The sequence below is a fragment of the Polyodon spathula genome, chromosome 2 (assembly GCF_017654505.1).
Source record: "Polyodon spathula isolate WHYD16114869_AA chromosome 2, ASM1765450v1, whole genome shotgun sequence".
Lineage (NCBI taxonomy): Eukaryota > Metazoa > Chordata > Actinopteri > Acipenseriformes > Polyodontidae > Polyodon > Polyodon spathula.
In genome coordinates, this window is record NC_054535.1 from 56,110,268 (window position 1) to 56,131,973 (window position 21,706).

The 21,706-nt window shown below is 38.6% G+C and overlaps 1 protein-coding gene across 2 annotated transcripts in view; it reads left to right on the forward strand.

The window, feature by feature from the left end:
• LOC121298529 (ephrin type-A receptor 5) overlaps positions 1-21,706 on the forward strand; it is a 207,259-nt gene that overhangs the window by 140,140 nt on the left and 45,413 nt on the right. For both annotated transcript variants that reach the window (XM_041225659.1, XM_041225666.1), the window contains exons 6-8: positions 11,620-11,744; positions 16,418-16,577; positions 17,372-17,474. In XM_041225659.1, coding sequence (XP_041081593.1) covers positions 11,620-11,744; positions 16,418-16,577; positions 17,372-17,474 — 388 coding nt within the window. The remainder of the gene's footprint in view (positions 1-11,619; positions 11,745-16,417; positions 16,578-17,371; positions 17,475-21,706) is intronic.

A 21,706-nucleotide genomic window follows, 5' to 3' on the forward strand; every position in this document is an offset into this window, starting at 1 on the left:
TTTCTTATGCTTGTGAAGGGCTTACTTTTAAATATTTAAAAATATACATGTAAAGTGCAGTATGTTCAAAATAAATGTCTCAGTGTGTCATATAGGAAATGTGTAGTTTCCTTTACAGTAAACACAACTATTAGGAAATGAAAACAATAGGTTTTAACAAGGTCCTTATTTCTGTAATGAGAAATTAAAACAAAAAAAAGTCATAAACCTGGGCTAATGTCATCAAAAAGAAAACACTGGTTACCATAGATATTAATGGTGCTAATTATTGCCATTTATTATAGACCCTACTAATCACCCCAAAGCATGCTGATCTGAAAGTTGTTCTTTGTAATGTAAAGTTTTTGGCTGTTGTACTTCTTGGCCCAGATAAGCTGGCTGACCTTCTTGGTACAAGATCCTTATAACAGTGCCTAAAGTTTTCCTCTTGTAGCGAAACATCAAAATGTGAATTATTTACAGAAACTACCTTGCCACAAGAGTACTAAGTGAACTGCAGCATTCAGTTTTAACTATGGTGCCATTGTCCTTAGAACGACTTTTAAGAAGTACAAAATAACATTAATTCACGAGGTGTGAGCTGGGGGTAGAGATAGGGGTAGAGATAGGGCAGAAGAAGCAGAAGGGAGCGGTTAGTAGGACAGAGTACTGGCTAGAAAGGACCGGACCTAGGATAGAAGAGCAGGCGAGGCCCACTCTAGTAGCAGACCAGCGAAGCTGGACATGGAAGCTAGGACAGAAAGTGGTCACTGACTGAGGGCGGCGATGCTGACACGAGCTCAGGGGCGAAGGACCCAGCAACTGAAGACAGGATACAGAAGTGGTCACTGACTGAGGGCGGCGACGCCGACACGAGCTCAGCGCCGACGGACCTAGCAACCGAAAGACAGGAAACAGAAGTGGTCACTGACTGAGGACGGCGATGCTGACACGAGCTCAGGGCCGAAGGCCTAGCAACCGGAAACGGGATACAAAAGTGGTCGCCGACTGAGGGCGGCGATGCCGACACTCTCAGGGCCGATGGACCTAGCAACCGAAAACAAATATGAGGGTTATGACTCGTGGAGCCGCCCCTCAGAGGAAGATGGTCCCGGAAGACTGGGACACGAAAGGAGATAGAGAGGGAGAGGTACCCAGCATCTGAGACTTCTGTAAAGGGGCGCTCGTTAGACCCCCAATTTGCTGAGACTTCATGCTCCCTGGGACCTGAGATAAGAAAAAGGGATAGAGGTTAGTATGGGAATTGGGCATGAGTAGCCACGTCCCGAACTAAGACAAGATAAGCGCAGGAGCTGCTAAAGAACAGAGTGTGGCCGGGGGTCTGCTCTGACTCACATGGTGAGAACCCCCCTGAAGGTCAAGGGTTAGCTGAAGCCATGCCCTGAGGTCGGGGAAGTGAGATCACTTGCCCACCAAAGGATGTACCCCCGGCACTCCACCAAATCACCCACACCGTGAGACAAACAAAAGAGCACATGCCAGCGCATAACATAAACAAAAGACTAAAAGGACAAACGGGACAAACAGGAGAGTGGTTAGTAAAATTTAGTAGGATATGACTATGTGTATACCTGCTGCTCAGTGGAGAGGAAAAAACCCCTTGAAGCTAATTAGGGGAAAACCTCTAGTGGCTCCGGCAGACAGGTAGCCCCCACTTCAGGCATACTAGCAATTTTTTGGAATGGGCTGCAACTATGTCAGAGGGAGATGAATGAACATTAGAATCCACTGCAGAACAGGACCGTGCCACTGGTCTTGATCAGGCTCTGATTGATGCTGGCCCTTGCAGTGGAGGTGGCTGCACCGATACGGAGGGAATGGGGTAAATAGCTGAGGAGGGAGGCCTATCCTTGACGTTGCTGAAAGGGCAGAGAGCAGACTTGGTCCTTGAAAGCTGAATGAATTGACCGCACCGGGGTTGGTCTGTCTTTGAAGTGTGAAGTCGAAATAAGAAAATAGGAGTTATAAATAGAAGATGGGTCACATAAAAATGAAAATCCGCCGAGGGGAAGCAAGAAGCTGAGGGAACTGTGAATTCGGATCTTTGAGAAAGCCAAGAAGGCTATGAGGCAGATGGTCTCCGTGAGTAGATCCTCGTAGGAGGAGAAGAAGCCTTTAGATGATTCTAGCATTTTTAGAAGGAGCAGCAACTATATCAGGGAAAGATGAATGAATGTAGGAATCCACTGCAGAGGAGGACCAGCTCCCCCACATTCATGATCAGGCTGGGGGGAAAAGGGGGAGTTCGAGGGGGGGGGGGGGGGGGCTGCTCTAGAGGAGAGGAGGAAGGCCAGCTCTGGAGGAGAGGGTGGAGAGGAGGGAGGCCTGCGAAGAGACGAGGGTGGAGAGGAGGGAGGTCTACTTGGAGGAGAGGAGGGAGCCATGCAAGGAGGCGAGAAGGGAGGCCTGCTCTGGAGGAGAGGGTGGAGTTGAGGAGGGAGGCCTACTCACGAGGCGAGGGTGGACAGGAAGGAGGCCTGCTTGGGGGGAGAGGCGGAGAAATGGAGGGAGGTCTGCTCGATGATAGGTGTGAGAGGAATCAATGAACAGATGGTCTGAGGAGGGGAGTGGGGGGAGGGGTTCCTGCTGTGGAGATACCTTGAAAAGGGAGATAGGGAACTTGATACTTGACGTGTGAGTGGACCGACTGCGCTGAATTGATCCGTCCTGAGGTACGCAGCCAAGTGATGGAGTAAGCATGGAAGGTGGCCGAGAGGCAGCTGATCTCCATGGGTAAATCATTGTAGGGGGAAGAAGTGGCTTTTCAGAAGAGTGGAAATTAGCAAATGGAGAATATATTTTGATATAGACAGACGGGAAGGTGAGACAGGGGGAAAGCTCTTAAGAATCCCACAGAGGGTCAGACAGAATGCTGACTTTGGAGATACTGGAGGGAGTTGGAGAGAATCCCTACCACAGACCATGAGAGCCAGGTTTTGATTGAAGGGCTATGATTATTTGAATCTGGGCTCAGGGGATTGAAGACGCTGAGCAGGCTGTAGAATAGGAGCTTGAACAAGGTGGAGGGCTGCAGACATGTAATGCTGAGCAGATTGAAGGGGGTTACGGAGAGTAGGTTTCAGTTAAATAGCATCTGGAGAAGCTGAGGATTCTCGATGGGGGTTGTGGAAAATGGGATCAATTGACTGAACTTGGATACTGAAAGTAGAGGCAGAAGAAGAGCTGGAACTGAGGGCTGAGGTGGCAGCTGGACTGAACGAACATGAATCGGCTACTGGGGAAGCACGGCTCCTTTGCACCCCATGTTCTAGAAATGAGGGCAAGCATTGATCAGCGGTTTGCTACTATCATGTCTGCTTGAAATGGAAAAGGTAAACTCACATTCAGAGATTTGGGTTTCGCAACGCCAGTTATTCTCTTAATAGTGGAAAACCTTAACTCATAATCAAGACAGATTTCCAGTCTCGTACCACATGTCAAACCAAGTATTAATGCTGTAACGTTTGGGAGGAATAGGATTGCTGAAGAAGCGTCGTATTTTGATTAGCGTTAGCCTTGATTGTGGGAATACTGCCACGATCTGCATATTGAAGGAAGGCTGGAGCATTGTTGGCTCTGGAGAAGTGCAGCTGCAGACTTCAACAGTAAACTAGAGCGACTTTGCAGCTGCAGTAGTGAACAGATCTGAAGAGGGAGTGGAGATCTGCTGTAGTGAGGAGCAATTAACAGTAGAGGGCGGGATCTGCTGAACAGAGCAGAGGTCTGAAGAAGAAAACAATGGAATGCTGTCAGTAGTGTGCAGAGGCCCAGCTGTGAGAGCAGAGATTTGCTGGAGCAGAAATCTAGAATAGAGACGGAGGACTACCATCGCTAGAGTGGGGTAGTCTTCTGCAGAGAGTAGGGATCTGCTGAATGCAGTAGATATTGGTCTTTCGGTGTTAAGGCGGATTTAGATAGAGCCAGAGATGGGGCTACTTTTGGGCAGAGATGAAGATTGCAGAGATCTGAGACAGCTGCAGAACCAGAGAGGATGAAGAATATGTTGCTCTGAGGTGTCTGCAAAACCTGTTGATTGGTCGGAAGCAGTTTATTGTCTATTGGGGGTAGGAAAACAATGACTGAAACAGTGATAAGTCATAGGACATGGTTCCATGACTGACTAGCGGCTCGCGTTGATGAAATGATGACTTTTGATGGAGCTGGTCGGACAGGAGGAGCAGCGCCAGATGAGAAAACACGAATCTAGGAACAGGAATCAGTCACAGGAATGGATGCGTGATGCAGGAAAACAGGATGTTGCTATGATGGTAGATACTGAGCATCTCAAACTGCTGATTAAGGTTGCTTCATGACCAGGTCCTTGAAGAGGGGAACTGTTGAAATTGGAGAATGTCAATTGCTACAAAAGGTTGAGGAGGAGGTCTCATGTAAATCCCTCAGAATGACAACATAAACTGGAGCGTGTGAGCTTCGCAGTGATAGCAAACCAGTTTAGAGACTGTATAAAATTTATGGTGTTACACTGCCATCTAGCGGTTGTGATTAGAATTAACCATTGGCATGAGTGAAGCCGGGTAGAATACTTGGTTATTGTGATTAAAATCCTTGTCGGTGTAAAACAACAATAGCGTACTCTTTTAGATTTTAATATCTTTGTTACGTGTTTTAGGACAGTCATGTATATGAATATGTTAACGCAGTATTTAGATGTCACAATTCGGCGAGTTGAACGAGCCCTCGCAGGTTGTAAAAGCCCAGCAGCAAGCAAGCCAGAAAGTTGCAGTACTGAAGTAGGGAGCTCGCAGTGCAGATTAAGCTGCCTGGTTACCATGGTTACTTTACCACTCCCCGCAGTCACGCAACGAGGGCGTTGCCGTGAAAGCCACGAACCGAGAAGCGCTGGTGAAAAAGTTGCAAAACAACAGTGTTGTTGAATCTTGTTGTGACGAGTCGAAAGCACAAGCAGCCACATGGCGAAACGGAGCATGAAACTAAATGGACAGGTCCCTAAAACGCTGACCGTAGCCAATAGAAGTTCAGGGCAGAATCCCATGAAGGAACGATAATTTTTTGCTGGCTCTGGGAGCGGAGGAGGGGCGCTTGATTGCAAGCGAAGAGTGAAGGAATGTTCAGCTGACAGATCTTTATGGTGGATTAAATAGGAGCGATGGCAAGGCAAACGCTGACGGCAGGAATGTCAATGTCTTGTTGAAGGAGCTTTAGAGATTTTAATGGAGGGCCAGTTTGTCTAATAAAGATGCGGATGAGATGAGAAATGGAACTGCGGCTGAATGGTGCTGTTGCTGGCTGGAGGCTGGAAAGAGCAGGAAGGACTAACGCAGGAGCTCCTGCAGCCGAACGGAGAAGCTGAATGATGAGAAGCAGCACCGGAGCAGGTAGGAAAATATTTGATAATATCTTGGGAGCGCTGCGCAGAGAATTGACCTCCAGTGAAAGGCAACAAAGTGTAGATTAACGGAGAAACACGAAAAGACTGCGTCTGAGCGTGTGGTACAAAAACGAAACGCTAGACAGCAAAAGGTGCAAGTGATCAGGGCTTAAATAGTAAATAGGAACTAATTGACAGGAAATTGGAAACCCCCTTGCTACACACCTCCTGAACTTACGCAAGCTAACATTAAAAAAAGTTAGTTGTACTATCTGCTGTCATTTAATACATAAAATTCACAAAACTGTCAATTTAACTTCATCAGTTTTTAAAAGACTATTAGGATAGGGGTGCCATACAATATAATCCTTTTGAAGGTTTCAAAAGAATTACAAAACATATATGTTACCACCTAAAAAGTTAATGCATTATGAATGGGTTCAACATTTTCAAATGACAGCTTTTACATGCACAAGTTATGGCAGTTTTCCTTACGTACGTTTGCCGTACTTTTCAGGAAATGCGTTGTTATGCAGTTCTGATTTAGGGGAGGGGATATTTAAATATCTGTGTCTGCGTACTAAATAGGAAAAGAACGACTCTGAATATCGTGAGAGCTCCATGCTTTGCCATAAAGGTAAAAACATTTAACAAGAGAAATTAATTTACGTGTTGTCGTGCACATTCTGAATTATGCTGCGTTTTAGCTACTTGTTTGTCTGGTTACCTTTCCAACACACACACAATTATATAAAATATCATTTCTACAAGTTTTACTACTTAGAATTTATATTTGTGTGGGTGTTTGTGGAACATCTAAAAGTTACTTTTCATTAACACTAGAACCGCCTTTTAAAAAACATGTTTTTATTTTGAATATAACCTACAATATTATATATATATATATATATATATATATATATATATATATATATATATATATATATATATATATATATATATAAGCCATATATATATATACTGTTGTTATCTCTACTGGACGTGGCAGCCATCAATTCTATTGTTTTATACAAACTAGGAGAGATTTCATCTTGGAGCTAGCCACAGCACTTCAGCAGAAAGATTTTGATCAGAAAACTGCAAAGTTGTAGCAGCTCTACTTGGATTCTGTGCTGCAAGTAACACACTTTCAAGATACATTATATGTTACTTTTGTTTTAGATTAAAAAATACTTTTGCTGTTTCACAATGTATTCAAGTGACAATGGCACACAGTCATGACTGTAGAGTTTATTTTCAAGTGTATGTAAACCAAGACACTGTTAAAACTTAACACTGTGCTTTTGGTAAGTGAAAAAAAAGTATATATTATACAGTAGGACGCAGAACTACATAATTTTTATAGTATAATGTTCAAAAAAGCATGGGCTGTCTAAACTCAGTTTACTTGGTAAATACACTGAGCAACATTATGTAAGGGTTGTATGAATTGTAAGAATGCAGTGGAAGACTTATTGAAACTGCCATTTTTAAAAACTATATCATGTTATTTGTTTTATTAATCCCAATAAACACTCTGATTTCAGTAAGATTTTACAAAACTTAAGCTATGCTTTTAGCATGATATCCCATAGTAGACTTTTATAAGGGCAGTAAGATTTTATTATACTGAAAACATGTTGACCGTGTGACTCTTAAGTCTTTTCCTGAAATATCCACCCTATTTTTCCTCTGGAAACTTGGTTGTATTTCTGAAAGGAAACTACGCCCCTTAATCAAATACATAATTATCAAACCCTTTTCATCCATGCCCTTTATCCTTTGTTTGTTTGGTCCCCCTGCTGCCTGCCGCCACCTTGCAGTGTGTCTTGTCTAAGGGGAAGGTGGTCCTTGTGCCACTTGTGGGATTTATTTTAATGAAAGGTGATATTACAAATAAATAAATACTCATTATTATTATTATTATTATTATTATTATTATTATTATTATTATTATTCAATGTAAAAAAGTGTGCCACTTCGAATCCAGAGCAGGCCGACAGATTTGTATTCCTGGCAAACAGCCTGTAAATAAATTGTACACATTGAAGAAAACTGACTGTATATAGTTTGCACTTCTTTGGAGTTTCAAAATGACATGTTATATAATGAATATTTAACAATATTCAGTAACTTAAAAAATAAATTAAAATAAATGATCAGTGATGTTAAACGCAATTTTGAATTTTGGAGTAACGATCAGACCTATAGTGGGTATGGATGTAAAGAGAAATAAAAGAAATATGGATTCAAATATTTAGAAGTCATCTGCCAACTGCTTCAGGCTGACCTGAAAGGAGACATGCGGAGAGCACACTGTTTGCCTGTAACACTAAAGTACTTGCACCAACACAGAATATGCACCTCTATGTAAATTGTAAGGGGACCTATTCTGTGAATGTGCAAGTAGTGTGTGATCTGTGATGCAAACAATTACATCACAAATGTGTATGCAAACTATCATTGATCCGCTCATGACTTGTTTATCCTCGCTAATTCACAGGTGGTAGCTGTGTTTCAGCAGGATGACAGTCTGAGAGGCTGGTTAATAGGGGACAATGGGTATCCACTGAAGCAGTGGCTATTGACACCACTGCTCAACCCCATGACCCCTGTCGAACAGAGGTATAACAGTACCTTTAAAAGTGCTTGTATTGTAATTGATCTAACTTTTAGAATCCTCAAAATCTGATTCCAATGTTTGGTTGTCTCTGGGGGAACACTACAGTACACTCCTCAGAAAGCTGGCAATATCATCTTGGCTTGTGGTTTACACAACATAGCTCTCTGTAATGAATGTTGAACTTACAGAGGAAAGATTACAAGGTTTGAGGGAAGCAGATGCTGAACGTGAAGCCCCAGTGTTGGAGGCTGCAGATGCTGCAAGTGCCAAGCACGTCAGACAAAGCCTTAGAAAAGGGGTTTGCATAACTGGTACGCAGGTATGCATGCGGACCAATAAAAGAAAATGCAGACTTAGCTATTGTTGTATTTATAATAATGACGTGACGGTGCTCCTGATATAAGGCTGTGGCTCCTGGTAAACTGAACAAGCAAAGATTTGAGGAACAGGTTTTCAAGTAATTTAAACAGACTAGTGACCTCTAAAAAAGAGATTGCACTGTATCCCTATTTTCTTTTGAGATCATATTGCACCAGATTCAATTACAGGCTTTTAAAATGGACTGATTGTAGTTTTGTCTAGGTACTGGGATACAATTACTCATTGTTTGGCTAAGACAAATACCGGATAATGTTACTCCCTCCTTTAGTACAGTGTATTGTAACACAAATGCAGCAGAGATGCAGAGCAGCTATTATGGCAATTCCATTGGGATCATTTGAATCTGCTTAATTGGTCTTTATCTAACTGTTATACTTCAACACTTCTATTGAGGAAGATTCAAAAGGGATTGTATTTCAGCATTCCTAGTTTAACTGGCAGGAGGATAGTGTGACAGCTTTCTCTTTTTTGTGAAAAGATTATTGCAGCTTTAAAGCACCAATGTGTAATGTACCAATTCCTGTAGAAAATACAGTTTAATATGTATCATCATTACAATTATCATGTGTGTTCATAGCATTTTTAATATTACCAATAAAGACTCAATAATTGGAACTTCTTGTCTGTGGGGACGCTCTTTTCCTATCCCACACTGATATCTGTTAACATACTCTGAAAGCTCTTGGCACAGCAATACCAGGTCTCTGGTTTGGTGGCAGCTCAAAATCACATCCCAAACTCAAAGCATAGTCATGGCTTCTGGGGTTGATGATATCGTTTTCCTTTTTCAGCTTTTCAGTATCAAAAAACAAACTGTCTTCTCTCCTTTTTCAACTTTTGATCAAAGACAAACTGGCCCATTTTTCCTATTTTAACGTTAATGGAGTAGCTGGTTCATTTCCCTTTAAAATAGACTAACTGTTTGAAAATCAAAAAATTAGCAACGAACCAGTTTATTTATTGTTTGTTTTTCAACTTTTCGATAATAAAAAAAAAATGTTCGTTGTGTGTTCCACTCATGTTCATTTTCAACTCTTGAATAAGGAAAAAAAATACAAATGAAATGCTGGTGGGCTGCGAAAGGGGAAAGGACATACAGTAATACAGAATGTTGCTTGGGAACCTCCAAGAACAGAATTTACCGGAGGAATTGATTCTAGCAGTCACATTCGAGCAGGTGGGCATCTAGTTAAATATGCATACCATCTTGAACTGCTATTTAAATGACATCCTAAATACAAAAACTTTTGTGCTTTGGAATAAAATATATTTGACAACTTTGGATATAATGGAATCTGAGGTACCGTTACATGTGAGACAAAATAGCTTCCTAATTTCTTGTTATTCTTTTTTGATTGCACAAAAACAAGTTATATTTTACAAAGTAGAGGCTCCTTAGAGGAGGCAAAGGAGGCAGTGCCTTCTCAAAATGTCATATATGCAGACATATATATTTTTTCACAGTATTATAATCATTTTCTTATGTTTCATAAAAGTTATATGTTGTCTATTCACAACTGAGGATGTGTTTTACCAAGATGTGTTTTTTTACATACTGTATATTAATTCAGTCATCTTATCATTTCTACTGTATGCTTAGTCATAACTCTACTAAGTGTTTATAATTATTTGTTTCATGTACCTATACAAGACAGTATCCATTGGGGATTATTCTAGCTATTACCAGATAGATCTCTACATACTGTATTCATAATAAATAGACTAACTCAAAATGTTTGCTACAAAGCAGACTACATTTCCTAATAACTGTTGGCTAAATTGTCACATTTGGCATCACAGCTATAATTGCTTTCCTATAATATTCCTGCACAGTTTGTTTGTGCAGTGTGGAAATTTAAACTGCTGATCTAGGTTCAAAACTGGTGTCTCAGAGGCAAAGTACTGCACCTCAGGTTAATTGCAAACGCTAATGCAGAGATTTGGCCATACATTTAAAGTCACATGCAAAAATAGAAAAACACATGCATTATTGAAATTGTTAAAAGAGAAATTGTTCTTTTCACAACCATATCTGAAAAAGCATCACCATGTTTCAAGTTGCCAGCCCTTCTGGATTTGAATCTATCCTGCAGTTAATTACCATCAGACATTTTCTGTGATTGCATCTGCTGAGTTACTGTATTCATTTGCAGCATTTATATACCCTTTATGCGTGTGATAATTTGAAAAAGCTGAGGACAAGGGGTTTTGAAATGATTCAGAAGAAAATGACGAGAGGTTTTGCAATGAATCAGAAGAAAATGTCCTTGAGTTGCTTCTGATGGCTCTGGAAATCTACAGTACTTTACAAGGTTCAATGTTTTATTTGCCTGAGATGCTTCTAATGTAACAAATAGGCTCCAGTGTTGCTTCAGCATTTATAGTCTTGTCTGAAAGTGGCCAAAATTTGGAAATGCATTTCTTACAATGCCTTAGAGTTTTTATGCAGATGTAGATTTTATCACTTTTTTCAATGAGCTACTGTACAGTTAGGTTCATCGATAAGAGCACTATGGTAGATAACAGATAGCAAGATGCTGACATGGCTGCTCCATTTTTTATAATAGTCTCCTCACTTGTTCTCCTGCAAAATGTACTGTTTCCAGCTTCCCTCTGCATCATGTAGTAGCTGATTTCAGAAATAGTAACATTTAAATTCTTGCGTTTAAAAAGTTTGTGATTTATCAATTCAAAGGAAAGCCATTGTGGACAGTCCAAACTGATTGACATTGATAAAACTGTTTTATAGTTTGAGCCTCATTTTATGCCACCATAAGGTAGGTGTAAAATAATGGAGCTGAATGGACTCTGTTCTATTCATTGTGATAATTGGACTTTTGCAATGGGTGCACTGATAATGAGATGCATAGGAGCAAGTGATTGCTCAGAGTTTTAAAAAAAAAGCTTTTGAAAATAGTATTTTGGAGCAAAGTTATGAAAAGTGGGGCAGTGCAAAATTCGCCAGTTTAAATCCCGGCTCACTCACTGACTCACTGTGTGACCTTGAGCAAGTCACTTAACCTCCTTGTGCTCTGTCTTTTGGGGGTGAGATGTTGTTGTAAGTGACTCTTCAGCTGTTCACACACCCTAGTCTCTGTGAGTCGCCTTGGATAAAGGCGTCTGCTAAATGAACAAATAATAATTAGTAGAAGAATCTTTGTACATATTATTTAATATAATGTTATTAAATCTGTCAGTTCAGGCCACTGACATTGTGCTTTGCCTTTCAAGAAGTCAATATGTTTTTTGTATGTACCTTTTCCAGCTCCGTCACCAATCAGTATTGTAAAGAAGGGAAAGACAGCCAAAAACAGTATCTCTGTGTCGTGGCAGGAACCAGACCGACCCAATGGCATCATTTTGGAATACGAGATCAAATATTTTGAAAAGGTAAGAGCAATCACAGTGGATCAGCAACAAACTAAAAGGAGCATACTAACTGGGGATGATCCTGTAGTTAGTATGGAGGACGGTACTAAACTAGTACGCAAGTTAATCCTAATTGCAACGAACTAAGATAGTCCCCAGCTGCTGTATTAAATGTTCTCAATTGCAACAAACCCAAAGTAACTGCTGTTGCCTTCTAGTCTTGAGGATACTAAAAACAAGTTAGTCCAGCAATTTCTGTAGACTAAAATACCAGTGATATCGTACTAACTAGAACAAATATGAAAAATCCCTAAATATATTGCCAGTATTTGTGAAACTGAACTATTCATAATCAAAAATTATATAAAATGTGTTAAAATGTGTTTTTGCAACAAAAAAAGTTTTATCCTTATTCAAATTAACGTAGGCCTATTTTATATTTTATATAATAATAATAATAATAATAATAATAATAATAATAATAATAATATAATAATAATAATAATAATAATTCCAGTATGACTTTCTAGTATCTCTACTTTCAGCCTCTTCCACAGATTTTTTTTTTAACTTGCTGTTGTACCTGGCATCTGGGAAGGCAGGATTCAGTGAGCTTACATGTGTATTCCATGCAGTTGAGTGCTGCAGAATTGCTATGGAATCCTTTTGGCCATCCTCCAGTTTCAATAAAATCTTCTATACACTCTATGAAATACATTTTATTTTACTCCATTGTGTCATTTTCCATACGACTACTGGCCATGATTACCTTCGTATGGATGTACTGCAAAATTAAGCTTTTATAGTCTGTACCTGAAATATGCAATTAGTTCCTGTTTGGTAGCACACTACAATAAAGAACGTAACCCTGAGCTCTGTATTAAAACTGGGGATCAGCTAGTCCCCAACTTTTTTCGTTGCAATTGGTACTAAGGTAGCACGCAGCTGGGGGTGATCCTGAGATTGTATCGCAATAACTTAGTACTCAGCTCTGTACTCAATCTACAAGTCCGTTGCTACGAAACTGTAGAAGAGTCTATTTTTTGCTTCCTTGTAATTAGGCAATTCTCAGTAGGGGATCAATAATCATCTAAATAACATGAATGTTAATTGATTGCTCCTCCAGTAATTCAACAGTTTTTTTTTTTTTTTTTTTTGTTTTTTTTTTTTTTTTAAATGTTTTTTATATATATATATCTTTATTTTATGTAGCGCCTTTCATAGTGGACCACCATCACAAAGTGCTTGAGAAGATGCAGTAACAACAAGAAAATCCATAATACTTTAAATACAGAGAAATGCATAATATATGAAATAGTACATTAAGTACAGTGGAAAGTGCACTATACATGATAGTAACATAATATGTGACATATTAGCAGGAACACAGCAGTTATAGCAGATATCAGGCTTAAAGAGCATGGAAAGCAAGAGAACAGGCGGGTCTTGAGAGTGATTTAAAGCGAGCAACGGTAGGAGCATCATGCACCAAAGCTGGGAAAGAGTTCCAAAGAGTCGGAGCCATGAAGCTAAATGAGCATTTTCCAAGTGTGCTGCACTTTTGCTTGGGGATAGCAAGCAGGCCAGTCAGAGGACCTCAGCTTGCGAGCAGGAACATAGTGGGTCAGCAGGTTGAGGAGGTATTCGGGACCTGTGTTATGAAGGGCATTGTAGGTGAGCAGGAGAGTTTTGAATATAATCCTGAACTTTACAAGTAGCCAGTGCAGCTGGGCAAGACGGGAGGTGATGTGATCATGCTTTTACATCTGTTAAGGATTTTGGCAGCAGCATTCTGGACCAGTTGGTTTATGGCGCTTACCGGGAGACCACTATATAGAGAGAGGTGCAGTAGTTTAGTCGAGAGGAGACAAATGTATGACAAAGTATCTCCGCCTCTGGGAGGGAAAAGTAGGGATGAGACTTTGGAGATGTTTCGAAGATGGCAGAAGGAAGATTTGACCACGGAGGAAATGTAGACATCAAGGGAGAGGTTGCTGTCAAGAAGTACACCAAGGCTTTGTACTGTGGGGGAAGGCAGCAGCAGACAGTTTCCGATTTTCAGGGTAGCAATATTTAGATTCTTAAGTTGAGTTTTAGATCCTACTAGAAGGAGTTCAGATTTGCTAGTGTTCAGCTGAAGAAAATTGTCAGACATTCAGGCCTCGATGTATTGAATGCAAGCCGAGAGCCAGACCATTGCAGAGGGACTACCAAGGTTGAGTTTTAAGTAGAGCTGGGTGTCGTCAGCATAGGAGTGAAACATGTGGCTGTGTTGGCGGATGAGGTGACCTATGGGAAGCATGTAGATATTGAAGAGAAGGGGCCCAAGAACAAATCCTTGGGGGACACCACAAGTGACTGGGTTTGCAACACCACTGCATCCAGCATAGAAAACAGACTGCATGCGTCCGGATAGGTAAGAGGACATCCAGGAGAGACAGGTTCCAGAGATCCCAGCATACTTCTGAAGGCAGTCAAGAAGAATGCCATGATCTTTGCAACTGTTAGGTCGAGGAGGACAAGCACAGAGGGTGAGGGTAAGGGTTAGGGTTAGGGCTAGGGTTAGGGTTAGGGTTAGGGTTAGGGTTAGGGTTAGCGTTAGCATCAAGCAGGTGATCATTCACAGTCTGGAGCAGAGCAATTTCAGTACTGTGATGCGGCCAGAAACCAGACTAGCGATTCAAGCAGATTGCTGTCCGTGAGATGTTTCATCAGCTGACTGGCTATATAGTTTTTGAGAGAAAAGGGTGATTGGAGATGCGACAGAAATTAAATTAAGAAATTAATAAGTCAGCCAGGTCAAGGGAGGATTTTTTGAGTACCAGCATAGCTCGGGCAAGCTTAAAGACAGCAGGAGCCGAGCCAGTCCAGGGACAGTTTGAGAGTGAACATAATGGAGGGAGCAAGATCAGAAGCACATAGTTGGACAAGGTTAGATGGCCAGGGGTCCAGGGGTCACGTGGCAGTACTTGATTTCAACAGTAAGCCGGAAGCATCAGCTATGAAGAGAGAAGGAGGAGTGCGCAGAAGGGGCAGCCGGAGGATCGTCAAGGTGGTCAAGTAGTACACTGGGTTTGTGGTGGGCGAGCGTAGAATAGATGCTGTCAATTTTGTTCTGAAAAAAAGACGAGAAATCATGACAGGTAAGAGAGGAGGATGGATGGGAGTTAGATCTGTTGGTGGCTGGATGTAGGATTAAAGAGAACATTGGGTTTAACGTGTTTCATAGTTATGATTTCAGAGAAGTATTTAACCCTGGCCGCGGCAAATGTCTGTACCTCGCAAGATGGTCGTTTCAGATCTGTCTGTGAACCGTTAGTCAAGATGACCTCCACTTGCACTCGTGCTTGCGGCAGGCAGATTTAAGCAGTCGAACTTCAAGGGTGTAACTTGGGCAGTTTCAATCTTTCTTGACAGTTCTGGTTGTAAGCGGGGCGACAATGATAAAGACTGATTGATTGATTCAAATACTGTAATGAGAAATAAGGCCACTTTCCACATATTTTTGTTTTTGACCTAGGTGTTTAATTAAAAATCCTTTTTCATTGAATTAATAAAATAGAACAGGTCAGAGCAGTGGGATGGCATGTAATCAAGACAAGGATCAATACACACTTTTGCTTTTATGTTTTTTGGAGATGTTAGGCTGCCAACTTTTTTTTTATCTCACTTAGGCTTGTTTTTCTGCCCTTTTTTCATAGCAAGTTTTACTTAATGCACCTTCTATTGCATATTGTCTTTTTAATGTTTTTATTATTATTATTATTATTATTATTATTATTATTATTATTATTATTATTATTATTATTATTATTATTATTTGATCAGCCTCCAGTCTAGGTTGTTCCTTTATAACAGAATTATTTATTATTATAATATTTCAATTCACATAAATGTTCTGCAATAGATTGAAACAAGCATCAGCAGATTGTCCTTAAACTAAACTAAAATAATGTTGCTATACATTTATATACAAATATGTATATATAAACTTGGGCCTAGATTCAGCCAAAAATGTTCATTTAGTACAGGTCTTATGACATTATAATCACCATGTGAGAAAAAAAGCATGCCTCTGCTATTAGAGTGTGATACATTGTCTTTGTTGTCTATGGTAGTTTTTGTTACTGAAAATTATTACACAGAAAGCTTACATTTTTAACAAAATAGGTATCAGCCTTCTTAAATATGTATAACTTTGACTTCATTATAAATGCAATTATAACTGTATTAAAATGATCCCAACTCAAGTAGGTGCATTGAAAACTATTACAAGTATTAAGCAGTTATAGTTGAGTTAGCTACACGTTAAACATTCAATAGCAAGGTCCGGTTAGACTAAACAAATTCAGAAACTTTGGATAATATTTTCAAAAGGAAACAGTCACTTTTTTTTTCAAGGACTAACATGATTACAGAAGCAAACAGGCAAGTATGCAATGTTCCCAAGAATTGATTTAGACTCAAAAAAAATCTGGCAAATGGATTAGGGTAAGAATAGAGTCTTTGTATTGTAGCCAGTATTTGTCTGTATAAGGTTTGTGAAAAGTGGCCTTATTTCTCATTACAGTATTTCAAGTGCTCTTTTTTCTACTACAAATTAAATTGTTTGAAAGCAATAATGTTAAATGTACCATTTTTTAACGCAATGATGTAAAATTACTTTCCTTGTCTTTAATTTCTTTGTGGATTAGGATCATGAGACCAGCTACACCATCATTAAGTCTAAAGATATGGAGATCACTGCAGATGGCTTGAAGCCTGGCTCCGTTTACATCTTTCAGATCCGAGCACGCACCGCAGCAGGCTATGGTGGTTTCAGTCACAGGTTCGAGTTTGAAACAAGCCCTTTTTGTAAGTAAATCCTATCTTTTAGTCACAGGGATGCTTGTAATTTTGAGGGGTTTAGAGGATGAGGCCAACTGTATGTACAGTGTATATATATATATATATATATATATATATATATATATATATATATATATATATATATATATAAGGACCCTGATATTGATATAACCATCGGATAGTGTAATTTTCGTAAATAGTGTAAACAGTTTTTACCCCTTTGGCAATAATTTAATAACTCCTATGTACTTGTATAAAAAGGCTAAGCACTCATTCTGGGAATAATACAGAAAAGTGCAATTATGGAATGTTTTATTTCATGATTCATTTTTGTTGAATTAATTAACCCCTTATAAAAGTTTACTACAGTAAGCTTGCAGTTTACTATGCAGTATCATACTTATTGTACCATGTATTTACCATTCTGGCATGATTACACTATTTTACTTTTCCAAGGGGTAATACTGTATGTTTTAAAATGTACAGAGTGGCCCATGATTACACAGATCTTTGTATAGTTTGCAAATGTTCATTCAAATTTTAATTAGGGTGATATGTGGTGTTTCTGCTGTTTATTATGTATTACTTCCTTATGGATGTAACAGACACAAATAAATCTAGCCAGGATTATTTTTATTCCTCAAATTATGTCAGTTCGTATGTCACAGTTTTAAGTATATCTTGAAAGCTTCTTTTCGAAATGTGATTAAACTATGAAGCAGGGTATACATTACTTCTATTGACCTTTGAGGCGGTCATTCATGATAATTCCAGTTTTTTGTTATTTTTGTACCCAGCAGTCGCTGCATCAAGTGATCAGAGCCAGGTTCCCATAATCGCTGTGTCTGTCACAGTAGGTGTGATCCTGCTGGCTGTAGTTACTGGATTCCTCCTCAGCGGAAGGTAGGACCAGCATTTCAAATATATACATATTTATATACTGGGTGTATTCAAAAGTTCTAATAATAAACCATGGTCTACAGTATACGTAAACTGCTTTTTACAAATTGGTTGTGTCTTATAAAAGTTATTGGGAAATTAACCCTTCATGGTTGCTCTGGTTCTCATGGATGGTATGGGTGTTTAAAAATAGTGGTAGTGTTGATGATACCATTAATGATTATCAGGGATCCTAGTTTTTAAAAAAAAAAGAAGAAATTCTCTGATAAACAATTAAAATATCTGTGTTATTGGGCAATTAAAGTAAAAGGCTAAAATCGAGTCGTCATCCCCCGTAACATTAAAAGATATGCAAACCGTACTAGTGAATAACAGTTAACACAGGAAGTATTTATTGGACACTTCTATATTCTAAGGAAGTTACATGCTCACCAGTGCCATCAATCAACAATATAAACAAACTTGCCATTTTACTTTGAAGATTACAAATACATCTGTGTAGTAATAATAAAAAATAAAAAAATATTCATGTTAGTTTGTCACTGAGTTAGTCTCTGTCATCTGGATGGCTATTGCCAAACTCATTGACCCAACTCGGATGATCTTTATAATGTTTGGCATCTTTAAACAGCTTGTTCAATAGTAACAATGCACTGGATACTGAAGTAAACTGCAGCTACATTTCAGCGTGAATGTGGCACTAACAGTGTGTCTTGTTCAACCTTGACCTCTGTACACCAGAAATAGTTTTATTGAACAAGTATGTTTATGTAAATTTAAAGTGAAATGGCCTGTGTTGATGATTAGATATGATAAGTGTATTGATTTGGTTATCATACAAACAAAAAGTGTAAAACTTTATTATTTTATTGTTGTTTGATTATATTTTACAAGAAAATGTTTAATCTCTGTGATATTTACTATTTAAACTATTTACAAATTTGAAATAAAAATGTAGACTAAATGTATTATGTATGCTATTTATTTTGTTCTTATCAGATATTATTTAAATTACAGAAGTTAATGCATCAGTTTACCATAAATAAGTGCCATTAAAAAGTGAATATCAGTTAATACAATGCTGTTTAGGATTTGTCTAGAAACACTGAGATAAACTTACATTCAATGACAATCATTTTGGCTAGAAGTCTTTTTCAATGTTTTTTTTTTACGTTTCCTTTAGTATTTTAAAAAGTCTAAATATTGAATGTTTAATAGTTATGGGTGATAGGAGAATTTGTTACAAACTAAACATTACGACATTTACTGCTTTAGTAAAAAGCATCTCATTTAAGGAAAGTATTGTCTGTGGTACGAATAAAGTTATTGGAAAAAATTCTAGTAATTTCTGCCTGTTGCCATTAGGGGTATTGGTAATGCTGCTTACAAATCAGCCTTCCTGCAAACTAGGTTTTAATTTCTTCCTCCAAAGAGTGAAACAGATTTATATGGACAACCCCTGTGCTTGAGCTTGCTTTTATGTCTGTGTACAGCCTACTGCTCCTTAGCCTGAACCTGAGGCCAATTTGACACCATGATCTGTATGAAATACATCCTCTTCTAAAGGAGTTGTAACGGAAATGTTACAACTTCCTGAATCAACCTTGACAACGCTGGGAATCTAAAAATTGTTGTCTGTTTGTCTAAACAGCTATATTTTAGAACTGTCATGGGCAATTATCAACCAGGAAACCAAACCAATAACAATATCCTGTGTTAAACATGGAGGCTTAGCCATGACCTTAAACCGACTTCTTAGATTTCAAGTGCCAGATTTGAGTGTACAGTATATCTGCTGTATAATTTGCATTTGTAAAATCAGACATTAGCATACTGTTATCTAAAAGATGTTTAGGGTCATAGTTACAGAACTTAAGGAAGATATTGTTAATAACTGTTTTTAAAAGCCAATTTTATTTAATCAAATCAAGTTTGTAAAAAAACGTATTTTCAACTGTTTTAGAGAGGGGTAGAAGTGTATTCTTTTATAGAAATTTATTATTAAAAAAAAAATAATAACAATAATAATTATTAATTATATAAATAAAAAATCTTAATTCTTTATAAAACATTACCAGACCATTAAATGCATCACAGCTCTCTAGAATTATCAGCATGCTAATACTCATTATTGGGTGTAATTTTAAAAAGCTTTCTTAAACCTGTGCACAACATCACTAAAATAGTGTCAACTGAACACTGTAGAGTAAATAAAGAGTGTTCAGACTGTCAAAAATAAACCTATGTATAATGTCACTGTAAAACTTACTTACTTACATACATATACATCTATAGCATGCATCCAAGAAAGGACACTGACACGTTCTTGACTATTTTAAAACAAAACCAATTGACCTTTTTTAACTGTCTTTTGAAATCAATTCATTTGGCAGCATTGGAAATTGGAGTCATACAGAGCATGGTACCCAGCCTCCTTAGAAACAAATGCAATAGCAAGCCTGGTACACCAACATTTTTTAACAACTAGGAGGAAGCTGCTGTTCGGGATCACCTTATTAAAGTTGCAGAATGGAATTTTCCGTTTGACCAAACTGACCTGCGATTGCTGGCCAAATATTTTTTGGATAAGAAAAGACGGAAAGTGGAGCGTTTTAAAAACAATGTACCAGATGTGGATTTGTCTTTTTGACAAATTCGTGGAACAAGCAGCATTTTCTTGTTTTCGTTATTGTGAAACAAATCATGTCATAATTATGTTTAAACTATCCAGGTGGAAATCTGGAGCTGGGGTAGGGGGGTGGGGGGATCAGTGCCTAACTCAGTAGGTCATTCCTCTTAGAAAACTCAACAAAATCAGCTATCCAGTGTAACATTTTATTAAGTATATTAGAGAAGAAAAAGATACCAAACTGAACAAAATAGCAAGAAAACTTTACCCTTGCACTGAGACATGCTCACGCATGTCAAAGATCTTTAACAGATATTCACAAACATTTTTACAGAGGAGCTAGTGGTGATGTCTCCTCTTTGTGCTTCCTGGAGACGCAGACAGTTGCAGGTGCAACTCCTCTGTTTTTTGCTATATAAGACTTCACATATGGTAGTAGATGGTGGCCTATTATTGGATATAAAAATCAGTGCCCTCATGTGTTCTACTGTTAGTCATGATCTCAAAGGGGAGCAAATAATGTTCATCCTGCTGAATCTTTGTTCACATTCGGCAGTGTTGACTGTCAGGGTGCCAACAATATTTATTAGACTGCAGCTGATGACTATTGGTTCTTTTAAGTCTCGATAAGTATTCTTCATAGCTGAGAATAAAGGTCCAAAATGTTCACAAATAATGCAAAGTTCTGATTCACCATACTCGGGTGTCAATTTGACTGGCAGATAGTCGGCATCTAAACGCATGGCTGAATTTCAGCCTTTCAAATATAGTCCCTCTGATATGGCGCATTGAGTTATTGAAGAAAACAAAGATGGAAGTTCTGGAATGGCCTTCACAATCACAAGATCTCAGTCCAATAAAAATGTGTTGGACTGATCTGAAAAAAGCAGTAGCCAAGCATTGTGTATCCAATATGACTGAGCTGAAAGAAATATGCCAGGACAGAATGGGCTCAGAAGGAAACGATGATACTGACATTCAGCACCCTCAAATAAAAATTACAGCAGTCAATACACTGCATTGCTTCTAGCACAACAGGGCATAGACGAGTCACCATACAAGCTTCTCAACTTTCTGCCATTCTTTCCCGTCTTCTTTCATCTCATCTGCAACAAAAGAGCATCGTTGACTTTGTTCCCCAAAGTGGACTGAGACCTTTGCAATGGGAAATAGAAAACAAACTTGTGTGACATGTTACATATGTCATACATACAGTACAGTTTCATTTATTTGTACAGTACATTTTTTTGTTCTGTTCTTTCTGTAGTGCTGGAATGAAATTACATGCAGTAAATAAATTGATTTTTGGCATATATTTAGCGCTTATCTTCTTTATCATTATGCTATGTGGTAATACTTAAATCATATAAAATCATATAATTATGGTTTTACTGAGAACAATGCACATAATACTAATAAACTGTTTTTTTTTTTTGCATTTGGAAGGGTACTGTTTCTCTTAAGTGAGTAAAAACAGTATTGCCTATAACATTTCTAGCTCAAGCTTGCACCTGCTTGGTCTTTTTAAAAGCTTATTTTAGTAAATGTAACACATTTTCACAGAACAACCATTCTTTCAGGCCACTGTCAGTCACATACTAGTATC